Source organism: Panicum virgatum, chromosome 2K, assembly GCF_016808335.1.
Source record: "Panicum virgatum strain AP13 chromosome 2K, P.virgatum_v5, whole genome shotgun sequence".
Lineage (NCBI taxonomy): Eukaryota > Viridiplantae > Streptophyta > Magnoliopsida > Poales > Poaceae > Panicum > Panicum virgatum.
Window position 1 is genome coordinate 67,444,197 of NC_053137.1, and position 12,514 is coordinate 67,456,710.

A 12,514-nucleotide genomic window follows, 5' to 3' on the forward strand; every position below is an offset into this window, starting at 1 on the left:
TGTGTGTGTGTGTGTGTGTGTGTGTGTGTGTGTGTGTGTGTGTATAACATCGTCTAGCTTCTCATGCAAAGGCATTGAGAGGTTAATTGAGTCTATATAAATATACCGCTTTAATTAATTTGCTTATTGTAAAGTAAGAGGTTTCTTCTATAAATACTTTGCTTGCATTTTCTTGGACTATAAAATAATAACACAAATCAATTTCTTCTGTAATTTAAATAAATAATTTAATCTATTTCATTCTTCACTAAACCGACGCCAACATGTGGAAACCGTGATAAGCTACATGTTTGGGCAAATAAATAGTTGATGATCTCAATCCATATCCCATAGCCTACAATCTGAAGCCATCTTATTCAAAAGGAAAAAAAAAGCTATCGGTCAGGCTCAGGGCAGCTGCCAGCTGGAGCTGACAGGGAAGTTCAAAAGAAATAAACTCGTTAAAACATCGGCTAGCTAATCTTGTCATGACTCTTCACAAGTGGGAAATGACTGCACAAGGGTCAGAGCAAGATGGAATCGTCTTGGACCAATGCTGACCTCTTTGCTAATAACTCAGCCCCACATCGTCAGATTCATTATCCTGTCTCGTCCGCTAGTATGAATTTTCCACACAAAAAGATGAAGCATGATAGACTACTCTGGTGGTTGATGTTTAGCAAGCAAACGAAAATGACGTCCTAAAAAAAGGGTACAGCTAGCACCGCTGAAAATTGCAACCCCCTTGTTTGCTATTAGTATCTCAGATGACACGTGGTACCCACTTGTGTTACACATACTCCCTCCGTTCTAAAACGTAGGGTATTCTAGATTTTTGCAAGCAGATTATGGAGGTAGAGAAAAGACACATGTAACTCTTATTATTCCATTATTTAATTAATCAATTGCTTAGTTTTCAATAGCCCGTATCAAAACCAAAGAGATTAGAATATCTTATACCCTCAGTCCACTGCAATTGATTTTTTTTATAAAACTAGCACCAAAATCAAGAAAATTAGCATAACTTTTTATCTAAAGGATTCTATAAAGACTTACATTTAAGTATAAATTTTAAACCCTCAAATGACTTTCATTCAAGAACGGAAAGAGTAAGTATTTTAAGTCTATCGAGCTGAACTGTACGTCAGCCTATTATTGAGTGTAGAAAGTGAAGAAAAGGGGATTGAGCCTAGATCGAGGTCTTGGTTTCCTACAGCTAACTATGTCTGCGCAGCAATGTGCGGGATACCCACAATCTATTAGTTTATTGGTATTGGCATATAAACACACTTGCCCGCATGTTTTTGATGACCACAAGTCCACAACAATATATAAGTACTTAGACTATTCCACTACCAAGTCTCCAGTGTTCCACTCCTATAAATCCCAATGCAGACTCCACTCATAGAGTCTAAGCCTCAAAGACTCCATCACAAGAAACTATACTTTCTAATGCAAAGTGTGTTACTTTGGTTTATATGGCTCACTTGTCTCTCTCACATTCATTTTTGATTTGCGTGAAGATTTGGAGTCTAAATAAGACTTGGCGTCTTGATTTCTCTCCCTCTCTCTTCTATAAATATACTGCCACATCAGCAAAACACAATAAATAGAAGGCTTAGACTCCATGGTAGAGTCTGGATTTCTATCAAGTTGCAGTTGCAGTAGGCTTTGATAATGAAGAAATCACTCATTTCATCTCTTGTTGTTGTCCACCTGTTGTGATTTTACAATTCTGGATTTGGGCCATCCAATTCAGTTCTTATCCGTTGCATTGTAAGAGAACCTTTAAACCCTTAGCTATGTAGTCGTTCAGACAGTTGCATAACCTTTTTTTTTAAAGGAAAGCTTGAAGCGCTTACAATAAAATTATGACTATAGATATGAAAGTTTCTACGAAAACATGGATATGTCAGAATCTATCAAACCAAATCTTCCAAACAGTATGAATGTAGTATATTGGAAGATTTTACTAGCAGGTTGCATGTACGTGATCTAGAGGGACAACCGAGTTATCCTCTTCACGCTGGTACACATAAGTTATCCTCTCCACATGACAAGCTCCTACGAATTGGTGTACGCGTCTGGCAATAGCAGTTACTCCCGCCAAAGGGCCTCTAGCCTAGTGGTTAGAGGAGTCTGGCGGCACCCCTCAGGTCCTGGGTTCGACTCCCCGTGGGAGCGAATTTCAGGCTGAGGGTAAAAAAATCCCCTCGCTGGCCCCGGTGCCAAAGCACTGTGTGTGGACGGCCCAGGTTCCCATGGGTAACGGCCCCGGTGTCAGGGCGGGGCCAGGGTTCGGGGATTTTCTCGGTCGGGGAAGCCGAGGCTTCTTCTGAAAGTCAATACCGGTGGGGCGGTCTTTCCCCACCCGGCCGAGTTTTTTTTTAATAGCAGTTACTCCCTTCATTTTATTTACACATACGTTACGTACATGTTGGTCAATCCTTGATCGACTGGCTACCAAGCTCTCCACCACTGGACGAGACAATGGCTGCTCTGCAATGCAGCATTCAGAGACGACTAAACCTGGACCAGTTTGGCGTCGGATTTGGATGTTGTGGGATCCCTAGCTAGTGGTGGCATTGCAGGCATCCATGGGTTCTATAAATATGTGTGCAATGCAGCCTTCTCTTGCAGACCACCACGGCCGGGTAGCTAGCTGAGTACCAAAACCACCTGCAAAGTGCAAACCCATCGAAACACTCTGCTCTGCTTGTAGCTAGCTAGCAGCCATGGCTTCTACTACTTGTTGCCTTAGCCTGTTAGTGCTGGTAGCGCTGGCCTCGGTGGCGTCGGCGCAGCTGTCGTCGACATTCTACGACACGTCGTGCCCCAGGGCCCTGGCCACCATCAAGAGCGCCGTCAACGCGGCGGTGGCCAAGGAGGCTCGCATGGGGGCGTCCCTGCTCAGGCTGCACTTCCACGACTGCTTTGTCCAAGCAAGTGTCCATCGCACACCTTGTTCTGTCTTTCTTTGTTTTTCTTTCTTTAAGACAGTATATGTAGATCCGATCTGTCAATCGTCTTAAAAGTTAAAACCACAAGTTAGTTCATGACTAATTATGATGCTCAGCTCGCTCGTTGACTCGCTCCGTGCAGGGCTGTGATGCGTCCATTCTGCTGGCGGGGAACGAGCAGAACGATCCTCCGAATTTAACTCTGAGAGGCTTCGACGTCATCGCCAACATCAAGGCGCAGGTGGAGGCCATCTGCAAGCAGACCGTCTCCTGCGCCGACATCCTCGCCGTCGCCGCCCGCGACTCCGTCGTAGCGGTAAGGCTAGCTAAGAGCATGATGCTTGCTTCACTTGATTGATGAGTTGCTGGCTGCTGACCTGGACGCATGTATGTAAAATTGGCAGCTGGGAGGGCCGTCATGGAGTGTTCCGCTGGGGAGACGGGACTCGCCCAAAGCTGCAAGCACGAGCACGGTAAATCAGTTTCTGATCCCCCCTACAGCTAGCCTCGCCGAACTGATTAAAGGGTACGGCGACTTGGGCCTCAACCCAACCGACATGGTTGCCCTCTCAGGTACGGTGCATGCATAGTATCTGTTCCAATCACAAGTACTCTTCCGTGACTTTTGTTAAGTTTTTAACCAACCGGCCCGGACTGTTAATTTGCATGTGTTGCATCATCAGGTGCTCACACGATCGGGCAGGCGCATTGCCCGAGCTACCAAGACCACATCTACAACGACACCAACATCAACCAGGCGTTCGCGACCTCGCTCCGGGCCAGCTGCCCCATGACCGGCGGCAGCAACGTCATGGCGCCGCTGGACACGGCGACGCCCACCGCGTTCGACAACGCCTACTTCAAGAACCTGCTGTCCCAGAAGGGGCTCCTGCACTCGGACCAGGAGCTCTTCAACGGCGGCAGCACCGACAACATTGTGCGAAACTTCGCCTCCAGCCCGTCGGCGTTCAGCAGCGCCTTCGTGACGGCCATGGTGAAGATGGGCAACCTCAGCCCGCTGACGGGGACGCAGGGGCAGATCAGGACAACATGCTCCGCCGCCAACTCCTAGGAAGACGACGACGACGATATTAATTACATATGTGAAAAATACGAGGACCACACGAACGAATAATAAGCTGATCGATCCTGCTCACTACAGCCAATATCAAATAGCGCATGCCTGCATGCTTTGTATAAGCTGATGAAATACTAGCGTGCCGGCCATCTCGCTTTCTTGATCCATCAAGTCTTACATGGAACAGAGAGCGTGCGCGTGGCGTGGCATGCCTACACGTGTAATAACATTCTCTTGGCTACAAGAAGGCATGGAGGATTACGTATTTACGTACTACTTACACTCGTCTTGATAATTGTTTGTCTTATTATTATGAAAGATAACAAATCCAATGACTATTATTGTTTGTAGTAAGTGTAAGTTAATTTATTGTTAGAAATATAGGCAATTTTCGGTATATTTTAATTCCAAATGTCACTACTACAAAAAACGATTTTGTGAGGCGCTTTGAAAACAGCTCGGAGGCGGGCACGTTAAAAAACTGCCTCGGTTAATGTCTGCGATTAACCGAGGCGGTCATTTTTTATTAACCAAAGCGGTTACGAAGAACCGACTCTCAAAATTCATTAACTGAGGCGGACGCCTTAAAGTGTCCGCCTCGGCTAATACCAGGCCCAAACAAGGCCCAGTGAGTCCAGTTATTCAGAAGGAGTATATAATGAAATAAACCCTAAGTCTCCCTCCTCACTTCCTCTTCCACCCCTGCCGCCGCACCCCTCTCTCTCTCTCCACCCCTGCCCCTGACCTACCCCGACGCCGGCCCTAACCCTCCCTCCCCTCCCGAGAGGGCCCACCGCCGTCACCCCTCTCTCCCTTCTCCCTCTCCCTCTCCCTCTCCCGCGAGGCGGCGTCCCCGTCCATCTCCCTCTCCCAGGGCGACGCGGGCAGGGTAGCCCTCTCCTCCAGCGGGTGCGGCCGCGGTGGGCGGCGCGGCCGTAGGCGCGGCGGCAGTGCTCCCCTCCCCCCCCCGAGCTCCTCCACCAGCACGAGGCGCTCCCCTCCCTGCGGCGTGGCCGGATTCGGGCGAGGCGCCGGCGGTAAGGGCGGGACGCGGAGCCGGAGGCCAACTCTGGGGGCGGCGCGGCCGGATCCGGGCTGCCCGAGGCCGGATCTGGGCGGCCGGGAAGGCCAAGTTCGGCGACGGCGCAGCCCAAGGCCGGATCCGGCTGCTTGGGGCTGGATCTGCCCGGCCTGGAGCGTGGTCCCTCCTAGCGCGGTGCGGCCTCTTTGACGGCGGCTCATCGGGGGCACGGCCCCTCCGGACCGGCGAGGAGGAGCTCGGGCGCGGCGGCCGGACCGGTGAGGAGGAGGGCGGCGGCGAGACAAGCCGCCCCCCATGGGGGCGGCGGCTCCTCCCTCCCTCCCTTCCTCCCTCCCGGCGTGGATCAAGGCCGGGCACGGCGGATCTGTCCATAGGGGCTCGACGCGCGGCCCCCGGCGGCGGATCCGGCCAGTGGAGCTCGGCGCGCGGGCCCCGGCAGTGGATCCAGCCAGCAATGCGGCCCGGGTGCCACCAGATCCGGCGACGGCTGCGTGATGGGCTCGACGGGCCCAGATGGGCTCGGTGGGCTTTCTTTTTTTAGTTTTTTTATTTGATTTACCGAGGCGGGCAGAAAACTGCCTCGGTTAATGTCTCATTAACCATGACGGTATGTCCGAGGCGTTTGGCTTGCCCGCCTCGGAAAAGGATTTTTGTAGTAGTGTGTTATAATCAATTTCATGGCATAAATGAGTGATATTGTGCTAACAAAATATATGCTCGTGTTCATGTTATTCTCACTAATAAACATGAATAAAATAATAAACTAGAATTTGTTTAGAGTGTACCCAATGCGGGACCGGTGCTGTGGCAGAACCGCCTAAATTATCCCGGCTCAAGTGCGCAGGCCATCACCATAAAGGCAACATTAGCTTAAACGCACTTCAAACGGAACAATTCTTGGTCTGTCGGGTAACGTCCCGATACAACCACCGATTCTCGGATCGAACAAGCATACCCCGCACGAAGGCGAGTCCAGAGATATTACAACCACAAATTTTACAACACAGGCAAGTTCAGTAGTGATTACAAACCAGTTCAAACCATTATTACAAAACCAACTTAAGTAAAGCAGTTATACAAACTATAAGTGTAAGTTCAGAGTTTAAACAGCGGAAGATAAAACACGACGGCTACAACACGTCGTAAAAAGAATACCAGGCTAGCCCAAGCATGGTATCACTCGTCATAGTCATTGCCGGTCGAAGACGTATCCCACTCTACGGACCAGCCAGGAGGCAACGAGCAAGGATAGGTTAAGCTAGCGACTTGATCCTCAAAACTCATACCTGAAAAAGAGTTTCAACAGCAAGGCTGAGTATTCTAATACTCAGCAAGACTTAACCGTCAACGGGTATAAGTAGCCCACTTTAACTAGACTATGCAAGGTTTTGTGAGGCTCTGGTTTTCCTTTTGCTGAGAAGCAATAAAGAGTATGTCCTTACTTTCAAGTTTTAGCTTTCAAGATTCTAGTTGATTAACCATTCTATGTAAGCAACTACTATCCAATCATGGTAGAAATCTAAGCAAACATCAAGATTGATTAAAGTATTGTTGCTCTTCTTACTCTGTGTGGCAAAGAGATCAAGCAGTCTCATTTCATCGTGAGAGGCGGACGATTCTGAATCGAAATTCAACCTTGCAAGGATAACCTAGCACACACGTTTGGAACACCGTCGGGTCATTCCCAAACAACCGTTAACCTTTCTTTCCGGCTTGTGGATAGTGCCACTCTCCCCGACTACAGGGCTCCAAGGCCGAACCTTGTCCCTAGAAGTCGTAGTGTTGCGCAACATAAAATAAAACCTATCCCTAAGAGAGAGTGGGAGGTATATCCACGCCCCGGTCCAATCGGCTACTAGGCTTGCCGCGTACCATATTGACGGCATGTGACTAGTACTTTCAAAAACTTAACCAGCACTACCACACACCGCGACCTTAGCAAGTTCATCAACACAGACGGGGTCTCACATAAAGTCATGATATCGATCACAACCCCGTCCGTCGTCCTTATATTGATAACAGAAAGTAAACAAACAATTCCTATAAAGCTCGCGAGTGACAGGCAATCACTCGACTTTTACCGGTCCTATAAGCTTAGCAAGTAGTCGACTCAAGTCTAGTATTCAGTACAGGGGTTCCTAGGATCATGCATCTAGGGTTTTCAATTCAACTCCTAAGAACTGTAAATGCATAAGCAAATAACAACCGTAAATGATAATAAAATTGAAATATAGGTTATGCCCGGGGCTTGCCTTCTCGGTAGTTGCTAACTATTTCAGCCTTAGGCTCTTCCAAACTTTGGTTCGGGGCTTCAGTTAGTTCCGCAGTGTTTACTTGAGCTTCGAGATCACCTCCGTCAGACTCCGGGATCAGCTCGTACGTCCCGTCCGATAAGACAGTCGTGTCTATATGTAATGCAAGAACAACATTAAAAACAGACATGGGCAATCGTTTATAGAGTAGTTAAATAACAAATTTAACTACACAAGGCATCATGATCAACAGCACAAGCAAGTTATACTAACTTCATAAAAAGAGTGGTGTTTGATTCCTATAGCATTTAACTCAAGGTTTGCTAATTAAATCAACAACTCAGATCACAAACAACAATAAATTTAGCAAAAATTACCCTAAACATAACATGAACAGACTAAACTAGCCTGCAAAAATCATGCCAAGACATGTAGCCAATTAATCAAAACAATTCTTTCATTCAGATAACACCTAGATAAAGCTTGAATTATACAGGTCAAACTAGAGCAAAGTAGAATCTCAAAAATTAACAGGAGATTGATACAGAAATTAACTAACTACAGTGAATTTTTCATGATTTATATACACAGAAACAAATAAGAGAAAATAAACAAAACAGAACAACATATTAGCAAGATATATTTTTACCTCCTGATCTATCCATGAACTGAAGCTCAAACTTCCAGGACAAGCTAAGATACTCCAAATGAACACTCAGGAATATTTTCAGGATTTAACAAGAACAGAAACTAATTACCATAATTAAAGTCTACTAAACAAGGATTAAATCAAATAAATAGCTACAACATAGAACTGATCATGAAATTTTTATAGCAAAGCTAGTGTCACATGAGTAAACTACCATAAAAGTTTCACTGCAAGTCATGGCTTTATATAGTAGTTAAGAAAAAGATGAAAACAACTAATATTTATGCACTAGAAACACAAATCAATTTCTACAGCAAAAACTTGCAACTAAAGCCTAACATATTATGGTTCTAATGCATATAGCTCTTCAAGAGGATTCCAAAACATCAAGATTTGTTATTTTACGAATTTTCTATGAATTGATATTGAATTTCAAAGATCACTGAAAATTATTACAAAGCAGCCCCTAAGGCACTATTCATCTGAGTCTAGGCCTATTCAAATAACTCTCTGGGTTTTCTTTCCTTTCAACCCGAGGTCCCTTGGCCGGGTCAGAGAGGGGAGGCGGCGGTTGACCGGCCGTTTCCCGGCGAGGGGCTCACCGGCGGCGAGGGTGGAGGGGTGTGGGAGCTCCACGGGTTCAAGGCGCACCACAAGGTGGTCTTGGGGTGCGGGGAGGGGCTCGGAAGCGGCGGCTCGACGGAGCAGGGCGGCTCGGCGGCGGAGGCGACCGACGGCGAGGGTGCTCCGGTGAGGGTTGGGCGAGGGGAAGCGGCCTGGGAGTTGCGCGAGGACGAGGCGCGGCTAATGGTAGGGGCTATTGGGGTGGAGCGGGTCTGGGGTGGCGGCTCCGCGGCGGGGTGAGCTCGCCGGCGTTCAAGCGGGGCGGCGGCTGTGTTCTGCGGTGTGGGAGCGAGGAGAGAGCAAAAGGGCGGTAGGAATCGGTTTCTGGGGGATTTGTAGGGCTCGGGCGCTCGCTAGAAGAGGGCGGCGGCCACTGCAGCGGGCTCTCCACCGCGACGGCGAGGTGGCGGCGGCGCTGGCGCTTCTGGACTCGGCGGCGCGCGTGGCACGGCCGGGGGGCTCCAGCGCGAGGCAACAGGAGGGGGAGGAGCTCCGGGGCGACGCGTGGGTGACAGCGCGCGGCGAATTAATGGCCGGGATGGCCGGGAAGGCGCTCCACGGCGCCGGCGGGCGGCGCTGTCGGTGGACGGCGACGGGAAGCAGAGCAGGGAGGTGGGAGATGGGGATAAGGGTCGTTTTGCAATTTCTGAAAATTCCAGGGACTAAACTGCAAAACAGCGATAACTTTTAAACCAAAGCTCAAATGGAAAAGTGCCCAACATGAAAGTTGTTCAACTTTTCAAGATCTACAACTTTGATGTTGTGCAAAAATTTATTTGACCAAAGATTCAAGAGCTAAAATTAAAATCATTGAAGGGATTTTGAATTCTAGGAATTTTGTCTTTTTCAAAGCTAATTCACTTCAAACATAGACTTAAAAGTAAATTTTTGCTGCCATGCATTAAATGCACTGAAATTTTGCAAAAACACCCTCCACAAAAGCTATAAACAGAAATAACTAAAGAAAGGACCTTGCATAAAATCATAATTACACATATAGCCGTTTATAATTACAAAAAGATCCTTTTTAAGCAAATCAAGCACATGATGCATAGCAAACATACACAATTACTGTGCAGACACCTATTTAATTACTGTGCAGACATCCGGGGTGTTACAGGTGCCTTGCGCCATTCCCATGACTAGACATTGTGTCAGTCAGGGCTGTTCGATGTAGCCGATCTCAGTCGTTGCAGTGCATATGGCCGTCGGGAAGTAGTCGAGATGATCTTGATGTTCACTTGGGGAACACAGGTATGGCCACCGGGATGTAGAGGACGTAGATATTAGGCCACCAGGAAGTAGAGGACGTAGACGTTCGGCCACCAGAAAATAGAGGACGTAGACATTCGGGGAGCGAACAGTCGCGTCACAACGCTCCCCAAAAACCTGATTGCCCAACTATCTCGAGCAGGATCTCAGCATTGCAGAGGTTCCGGAGGCCTGCTCTCGTCAGAACTGTGCGCGTAGTGCTAGCGATGGGAATGCAGAAAGCAACCGAGGGAGAAGGGAGAGGTCTCCTAAGTAGGAGTACCTGAGAGCTTGAGAATGTTGTGTTTGAATGAGTGGGGGCTGCTCTCCTTTTATAGTTTATCCTATAGGAAGAGGGGATGAACCTGGACACATATAGGTGTAACAAGGGTCATCAATTTGCACTGTCGGTACCCTGTAACAGGGATACACACTCTTACTGCAGCAAGGCAGGACCCGCGTAGTTACCCGTAGCTGCGCGGGAAAGATGGAGTAGCCAGGCCCCACAGGCCAGGTTTTTCCCTCACCAGGCCAATGGCCCCGGACCGTTCCCCGCCTGAGGATGGGTCCGGTGACGCCACGTGTCTACACAAAAGGGAAGCTCCGAGCTGACCGCCGAGGCCTCGGACCCCCAGAGGGGTCCGGGACCTCCTGCGCCCGTCCGGACGCCCCTCACCGTGTAGGGGTCCGGAGCCGCCGCGTGTCCCGGAGACGTGGGGTTGTGCGCGAGTCTTCCGCAGGAAGACTCGCCCACCTACCGCATTTAATGCGATGGACAAGGCGTGCTCTGCCGCCGCGGTACACAAGACAGCCTTTTGTCAGGCCCCGCTGCACGCCGCGTATTACCAAGGAGCACAGTGGAGCCGCCTGAGCCGCGCCCACGCAGAGCCCGTCTGCCGCGTTAAATGGATACGACGGCTCGGCACTTTTCCATCATGCCACCTACGCCGCTCCCTACACAGCCGCTCAGCTACGTAACAGGCGATGCTACTAGCTGCGTCGGGCTCCGTCTCGACAAGACAGCGCCAAGACATGATGGACGGAGGGCTCCGGGAGCAGGCGAGCGAATCCAAGAGAGAGATCTCCTTCGCCTGCAACGCCATAATGTATGAACACCCCGTTATTTTATATCGCATCGTTGGACCCACCTGTCGGGGATCCAACAGCCGTGTACGCGCCCCCTTGAGATATAAAAGGGAGGTGCCCGCTGTGCACAGGACGATCTCCACAATCCAAATAGGCTGAAACTCTCGCACCTTCTCACTCTCGTGGGAAAGCAATACAACACACAGTGGACGTAGGGTATTACGCTCCGGCGGCCCGAACCACTCTAAATCTTGCTGTGTTCATCGAGTTCTTGAGGAAGATTGATCTAAGACTAGCTAACCCCCGAGTACACACCCTCTGGGCTAGGGCGGGTGCCTTCCGCCACCCGGCTGTGGTTTGCAGCACCACGACATTTGGCGCGCCAGGTAGGGGAAGAACAGCTGGTCGCATTCCATCATCTTCTTCGTCCCCATGGTTCGCGTAAACGACGTGGAGATGACAGAGGGGGTGGCGTCCTCCACGCCACATGCCTCTCGCGTTCCTGCTCCAGGGGCAACTGTGCCTGTGGAGCAGGCACCGTTGGCGGTGGCGCGCGCCGCCCGCCGGCAAGAGTCAGGGCGCCCGTCAAGGGTCCCCTCACAGGCTGCGAGCGGCGGAACGCTGGCAGCGGCTAGGGAGTTGCTTCGCAACCCCCCGGCTGAGGCAGCCTCGCCAGACGCCCTGAGGCAGTGGCGGGACGACGTCGATCGTCTCCTCCATCTGGCTCAGGCCTCCCCCAGTTCTGCAAAGACTGGGCAACGACCTCCGCCTGGCAACGCGGTGGTACCTTACCACTAGCGTCAGGGCGGTGCATCGGCATCTGTGCGCTCCCCTACCGTGAGGGGTGCACGAACAGAAGACTTGCGGGCGGAGCTCAACCACCGGCGCGTGGGGGAGGATGCCCGCATCGCTGTTGAGAGGGCGCGAGAGCGCCGCCTCAACTTTGAGGGACGCAACCTCAATGCTGATCTGGACGCGGCGGCACCCAGGCCTCCGGTGAACGCCCGGATTCAGTCGGGCGCACCGGTGGCCGGGGTGGGCTGTGCTGCGCTTGCGGAGCACCTCCGCGCCGTGGCGTGGCCACCCAAGTTCCGCCCCCACCTGCTGGAAAAGTACGACGGTACTACTAACCCGTCGGAATTCCTGCAGGTGTACGTTACTGCTATCACAGTGGCTGGTGGCAACGGCGCCGTCATGGCAAGCTACTTTCATGTAGCCTTGTCTAGGCCAGCCCGGACCTGGCTCATGAATCTCACACCCGGGACGATCCAGTCCTGGGAAGAGCTCTGTGCGAGGTTCACAGCGAACTTCGCCAGCGCCTACCAGCAGCATGGTGTGGAGGCACACCTTCACGCCGTGAGGCAAAAACCCGGGGAAACGCTTCGGACTTTCATCTCGCGCTTCACCAAGGTACGGGGTACCATTCCTCGTATCTCAGATGCATCTATTATTACTGCTTTCCGTCAGGGGGTGCGTGATGAGAAGATGCTCGAGAAGCTGGCGACGCACGAGGTGGAAAGCGTCACTACGCTTTTCTCCCTGGCAGACAAGTGTGCCAGGGCCGCTGAGGGCCGTGCATGGCACTCAGCCGCC

General features: G+C 50.6%; 1 protein-coding gene across 1 annotated transcript; it reads left to right on the forward strand.

Annotated features, from left to right (window-relative positions):
• The first annotated feature begins 2,533 nt into the window (after window positions 1-2,533).
• LOC120694841 (peroxidase 2-like) lies at window positions 2,534-4,301 on the forward strand. Its single transcript, XM_039978139.1, has 4 exons — window positions 2,534-2,921; window positions 3,082-3,255; window positions 3,344-3,512; window positions 3,623-4,301. The coding sequence occupies exons 1-4, from the start codon at window positions 2,715-2,717 to the stop codon at window positions 4,009-4,011; spliced, it is 939 nt and encodes a 312-aa protein (XP_039834073.1). The 5' UTR covers window positions 2,534-2,714; the 3' UTR covers window positions 4,012-4,301.
• Window positions 4,302-12,514: the final 8,213 nt, after the last annotated feature.